This window comes from Eucalyptus grandis, chromosome 9 (assembly GCF_016545825.1).
Source record: "Eucalyptus grandis isolate ANBG69807.140 chromosome 9, ASM1654582v1, whole genome shotgun sequence".
Lineage (NCBI taxonomy): Eukaryota > Viridiplantae > Streptophyta > Magnoliopsida > Myrtales > Myrtaceae > Eucalyptus > Eucalyptus grandis.
Genome location: NC_052620.1, coordinates 18,004,754 through 18,010,840, shown reverse-complemented (window position 1 = coordinate 18,010,840; position 6,087 = coordinate 18,004,754). Strand labels below are relative to the sequence as shown.

At 43.4% G+C, this 6,087-nt stretch overlaps 1 protein-coding gene across 1 annotated transcript; it reads left to right on the top strand.

Moving 5' to 3' along the window:
- Positions 1 to 1,929: 1,929 nt before the first annotated feature.
- LOC104418468 lies at positions 1,930 to 4,906 on the top strand. Its single transcript, XM_010029832.3, has 2 exons — positions 1,930 to 4,106; positions 4,383 to 4,906. The coding sequence occupies exons 1-2, from the start codon at positions 2,222 to 2,224 to the stop codon at positions 4,463 to 4,465; spliced, it is 1,968 nt and encodes a 655-aa protein (XP_010028134.1). The 5' UTR covers positions 1,930 to 2,221; the 3' UTR covers positions 4,466 to 4,906.
- Positions 4,907 to 6,087: the final 1,181 nt, after the last annotated feature.

Here is a 6,087-nt window from a genome sequence, read left to right as displayed (position 1 = left end):
AACATCATGCATCTTGAATCCTGTGATGGACAGATGTTTATGTGCAAACTATTTGCTCTTGACTCACCTTTCAATCATAACCCTCGTACAAAGACTTTCAAATTGGATCCGACTTTTTCTCTCGAGGCAACTGCGCCAATTATTAAACCAGTTCCCATCCCACTTAAATAGATTATCAAAATCAAGCTTTTCTCGTGTAGCCGCATTGTCTTGAGACCAGCCCAAAAGCTGTATATTATTGGCCCTAACGGGGGGACTTTTAATCACTTTTTCACTCTCAAGATGAATCTCTTTCTAGGCTTTTATTCTGAAGATTCTTTATTATGGGCTCCAAACGAAAATAATTCGCCTCAAGTACATCTTAATCGGCGAACACTTTTGTCTATCTAAAAAGTTATGTTTTCGGAATAATTGGCATTGGTCTTTTCTTCTTAGGCCAGGAGAACATATACGTGAGAAGAGAATGTTGGGATATTTAAGTATTAAAATCCATATTCATTAAACAGTTTAAAATTTAGAATAATTGACAAAGGTTCAAAAAATCTAATAGCAGAAGAATATTTTTAAGACGATCCCATCAATTGGACCGCTTTCTAGAAGAAGAATATATTTAGAAGAAGAATATTTTTAACGTATCTGCTGTACAATCACGCAAATTTAACAATTAGTACAGTGGTACTTTTGATGACTCCATAGCATATTTAAAATCCCATAGAGTGATTAATTTAATGGGTTACTTTGAACAAGAAGGGCCAATATTTGGGTTGATTTTGAGGGACCACATCTTGTTGTGCCTTGACCTTGAAGGGATTAAAGGGAAGGAGGTAGGAGTGAAGGGGAGAGTGTGGTGGCATCATGACATTGAGCAGTCTTCCCTTTTGGTTGAAGGCTATGCCACCATCTGTTTTTGGTTGCTCAAGTTATAAGCTGTACTTTGAAGCTTTTCTAGGGCTGACGTGGAAGGCTAATTTATTTAGTGCTCAATGTGACAAGATGATATTAAATGGTTTTCTTTGTTAGGCAGTTCATGATTAGCTCAGGTTCAAGTTTGAATTTATTGTATTCTTCGATCAGATTCTTCAAAACACACCTCCACATAGTTAATCAAGAAGTTCACAAAGTCTAGTCTTTCTCCATTATTTGTGGTGAAATACATCGTGCAAGCGATTTAGTTATGTTTGATAATTTGGAATGATTGGTACATAGTGGAGTCTTCCATCAATCTCCAACATCAAAATAATAAATTACATGTTAGTACGTAAAGATTCAGAAAGGAATATCGATATTTTATTTTACGACATTATTATCGCGTCAATATTAACCAGACAAACTAGTGATGATATTGATTTCTTTTGCTGATTAGATTAAATTTAAAAAAAATTAAAGTACCTCAAACCGGGAGGGCACAGAGAGAGAGAGAGAGAGAGAGAGAGGTAGTAAGGGCGGCGCCGCTTAGGCATCTGTAAGAGCCGCTCCTCCTCTATTCCAAGCACACAACGTGCACACCATGCGCATGCATACATACATACATACATATATAAGTATATGTAGAGAGAGAGAGAGAGAGAGAGAGAGAGAGAGAGAGAGAGAGTTGTGGTGGTTGTAAGGTCGCTCGCACCATTCCAGTCCTAGCGACCCGTTCGGTCTCCCTACCACTGGGCATCGCCATGCTCCGTCTGTCCGTTGTCCTTCTCTTTTACTGTTCCTTCTTTTTCAAAATTTCCTCTCCTTTTTGAATTTTTCATGAACATACATCTAGTTTCATTTTCTTTTTTAGAATTTTTCCAAAAGCCACATGGTGTGTAACATTCATCTTTGTCGGTAATCTAACTTTCACATCAGCATTTTCATTTACAATTTCTAAGGCAAGGACCAATTCCGGAAAAAAAGAGAGCATATAATCCGAGGCCCAATAGGCAAATAAAAAAAGAAAAAGAAAAAAAAATAAGTGATTGCACATTTTCAAAAAGCACATAAACCATGGTGCCTTATGCCACTTGTATTGGCTACAAGGACGACAATTGGATCACCCGATCTTTTTTTGGCTAATTTGGTGACCCGTCAGTAGAAGAAAGTGCTCGCCTAAACGTTACTTTTTTGTGGGTACTCACTAAAGAGGATCGTCATATCATTGCTTCTTCTGTTCAGATTCAGCAGGTTTCCACTTCACCTATATATGCCATAAGTTTTCGGTCCACACCGCCTTTGAAGCTCCGTGTGTATGGAGGCGGACCACCGAGCCGGCGCCGCCGCACTCAACAAGACCTCCAAACCAGTCACGGATGATGACCACGGCAACGACCCGCCATGCAAGAACCGGTCCTGCTTCTTCTGCGTCATGAACGAGCCTGACCCATCTCTCCGGCGAGCCAGGATCGCCGCTTGCTTCAAACAAATCCCCCTCGATGACGACCCTCAAACCGTCCTCGTCCTCAGTGGCCTCTGGAACGTGGCGATGGCTCAGCCCGACAACCAGGAGTTCCCGTCCCTCGGCCTGTTCGACTGCTTGGCCAGATTGATCCTCCGAGGCGTCCACGACAAGGAGTGGCTCCGTAGAGATCAGAACGTGTACGTCCCCTATTATGCCGCTCACGTGGTCGGTTCGTACGTCATGAACAAGGCTCGGCTCGCGGAGAAGGCCGTGAAGTCTGGAGTCGTCCCGGGCCTCATGGAGCTCATGAGAGGGAAGATGAGTTGGGTCGAGCAGAGAGTTGCCGTCCGGGCGCTCGGCCACTTAGCCAGCCACGACGAGGCGTTCGAAGCCCTGTTCGAGTTCGAGAGAGAAATCGTGGGGCTCGCCATGGAGATTGCGTGCAATTGCCTGGAGGTGGTCTACGACGAGTTCATCAGCGTGAGCCGCGGCGGCAGAGAGAGGTACCACGTCGACCTGGTGACGAGGGGGATCGGAGGGAAGGAAACCGAGGACACGAGGGCGGAGGAGTGGGCGAGCCAGCTTCAGTGCTGGTCTCTGTACCTACTCAATTGCTTCGCAAGCAAAAGCAAAGGTCTCGACGTGATGTGCAAGAGAGAGTTTCTGAGAAGACTGTGCGGGATGTGGGGCGGGTTGGCCAATCGACACTCCTCGTCGCCCGGTGCGATAGGGCTCATCCGGACACTATGTCAGTCCAAAATCGGAAGGTCGAGCATCGCGAGTTCAAGACAGGTCATCGAGTGCCTCTGCAATCTCTCCAGGTCGTCGGACGATTGCCAGTACACGGCCATCGACGGCCTCCTGCTGCTCCTTCGAGACCCGGACACGAGGCACCGCGTCCTGGACATGTCGGCGGCGGTTCTTGCCGACTTGGTCGAGCTGGATGGCGGCAGCCGGGGAGAAGGAAAGAGGGTCGGAGAGAGGATCACGCGGGCGGTGCTGCAAGATTACCACAAGTTCAAGTACGGGGATTCGAAGCTGGAGAGCGAGAGGTCGCAGAGGGCACTGGAGGAGACGTGGGACCTGAAGGTGGCGAGGAGGAGGAGGGAGAGGCTGATGCCGGAGGAGGAGATTGGAGAGAGGAAGGCCATGGTGGGGGCGCTGAAGAGGGAAGGGAACGAGAGCTTCTGGTGCGGGGAGATCAAGAAAGCTGCAGTGGCCTACACCAGGGCATTGGACTTGTGCTTGCTGAAGATGAGGAAGCAGAGGATCGTGATCCACAGCAATAGGGCGCAGTGCCACTTGCTGATGAGGGACCCGGAGAAGGCGATCAGCGACGCCACGAGGGCGCTGTGCTTGTCCGGCGCGGCGGCGAGGCCGCACGGGAAGAGCCTGTGGAGGCGGTCGCAGGCGTACGACATGAGGGGGTTGGGGAGGGAGAGCTTGATGGACTGCCTGATGTTCATCCAAGTCCGGATGGGCGGCGAGCGTCCCGGCACTCCGGCCAAGAATAGGATCCCCTACTACGCGACGCGGATGCTCAACAAGCAGATGAACGCCACATGGCTATTCGCTCGCGTGCCGAGTAAGCAGATGAGGAGGTCAGGGACGGGGACGGGGACGGGGACGAAGAAGAAGAAGGCCGCGACATGTAGGAGTGAGCATCAAGCAGGAAAGTGCGGCGTCAAATCGGATCGAGCCGATGACATGTTGATGACCGACGAAGATAAACTCCGTGAGTTCAGCATTTCTTCTCCGAAATTAACCGTTTATTTTCTCACAGCTGCACATGTCAAAATCAATTACATTTCAAGAATCCGAGAATTTACGGTCCCATTAAAAAGTACAAATTCTCGTACGATTCTGTTCAATCGAGCCTTTGTAAAAATATAGATTTCCTCATTTTCTTGGTGTGTGTATATATATATTTATATATATTTTGGGCCTAAAAAATCAATGGATGTGTCTATCATGTGAAGATGGCGTTGCTAAGTGTTTTGGTTGGTGGCAGGGTGGAGCAGAAGAAGAAAGCTAGAAGGGGGAGTGAGGACAAAGCATCGGGCACCGGCAAAAGATAGGGGACTTCTCATGTGACGGATTTGGAGGTTTTACGTAGAAATGAAGAAGATGATGATCTTGCAATTTGAGGTACAAGCGAGTGAGCCTCGCTGCCCCCTTTTGGTATTGCAACACACCAAATTCACGAGACACGAACCCAAATAAAATAAAGTTTTTCTCCGGTGCGATCGCGGAAAGATAACTGTTCAATTTTGTCCTTCATTTACATGATGATTCTATATGGCTAACCTCAAGGCCACGCGCTAGAAAATTACCTCCTTACCATTGGGACAGTGTCTTGTTTCAGTCTATGAAATCGGAATCACTATTGAGGCCCTAAGTGGAAACACTGCTTGTATATCGATGACGAGCTCGAATTGTATGCATCAACCTCTTCTCAATTCTTCATGGCAAACTTCTATATATATTAAAAAGGATGGGAGATCATGCAAAATCCCTCTCATTACTTTCAAGATAGTACATGTTTGCCTCTCCATCTATAATTCCATTTGTGCGAGCCTAATATGTGATTTTCGAATAATGAAAATTGTTATTTCTCTTTATATTATTAGCCAAATTATTCTTTTACCTCCTAATGAGTTAAAATAAATCAAAAACTTATAATAGGTACATAAAGGTGAAAAAAATGTAAGGATCTTTACACATATTTTGACAAAAATTAATAATAGTAGTAGTAGTAGTAATAATAATAATGATGATGATGATGATGATGATGATAATAATAATAATGATTTCTTGTGATCTTTGTTCTTTATTTGATTATAATTAAATTTTTTATTCTAATTTTATATATCTCGTTCTGTATTTTCTAATGAAGAAACCACCAACCCTCACGAAGTTGACATTTCTGGCCATAGTTACCCAAGCCCCTCACCTACATCCTGTAAATTACTTCTATAGATAACTCAAGTTGATTTTTGTATATATTTATTTTCCTAGTACTTTAAGCATCTCTTAATTAGCCTTGTTTTCATTGTTTCTTTCCGTTTGACTACATTGTGTTGTATTATCCCGAAAATTAGAAGAATTCGTAAATATGCCATGCCAGCCGTCATGATCCTTTTAAAGGCTAACTTATGAAGTTAATATTGAAAATAAAATTCCAAACTCAGACACTATACAATATTTTGAAACATTATTATTTTGATTAACATGTCCTCGCACTTTTCTAATTACTATTACCATTTTTTATTTTATTTCGTGTGCTAGTTTTATGAATTATAATTTGTTTTAGTATATTTGGTGGCAAAAGATTGGTTTGACTAAAAAAATAAAAAAGAAATGATAACTTTACCCTTGAAAAATCACATGATAAGCACTTGCAAATATAAAAATAAATGGAGGGTCGACAATTCAAATAAAACGAAAGTTTAGAAAAATATTATGTAAGAATTAAAAGTTCAGAAATAAATATTTATTATTTTGAAAATTCACGGATCGCATAACTTCTAATTAAAATAAGGAATGAATTCAAAGCACATGTCCTTTTTCTAATAAGTGGCGGCGAAATCGAGGTTCTATCCCATTAGTTCTCTCACGTCAGCCACAATTTGCTTATTTTTACAGCCACTGATGGCTTTAAAGATTGCAGCAGCATCAGTTTCCAAAGCTACTTCTTGCCATTCTTTGGCTTTGAG

Excerpts from the sequence above, each read along its gene's own strand:
- LOC104418468 (XM_010029832.3), top strand. The coding sequence starts at position 2,222 with ATGGAGGCGGACCACCGAGCCGGCGCCGCCGCACTCAACAAGACCTCC. Across the intron at positions 4,107-4,382 it reads GACCGACGAAGATAAACTCC|GGTGGAGCAGAAGAAGAAAG; the intron begins GTGAGTTCAGCA and ends GGTTGGTGGCAG.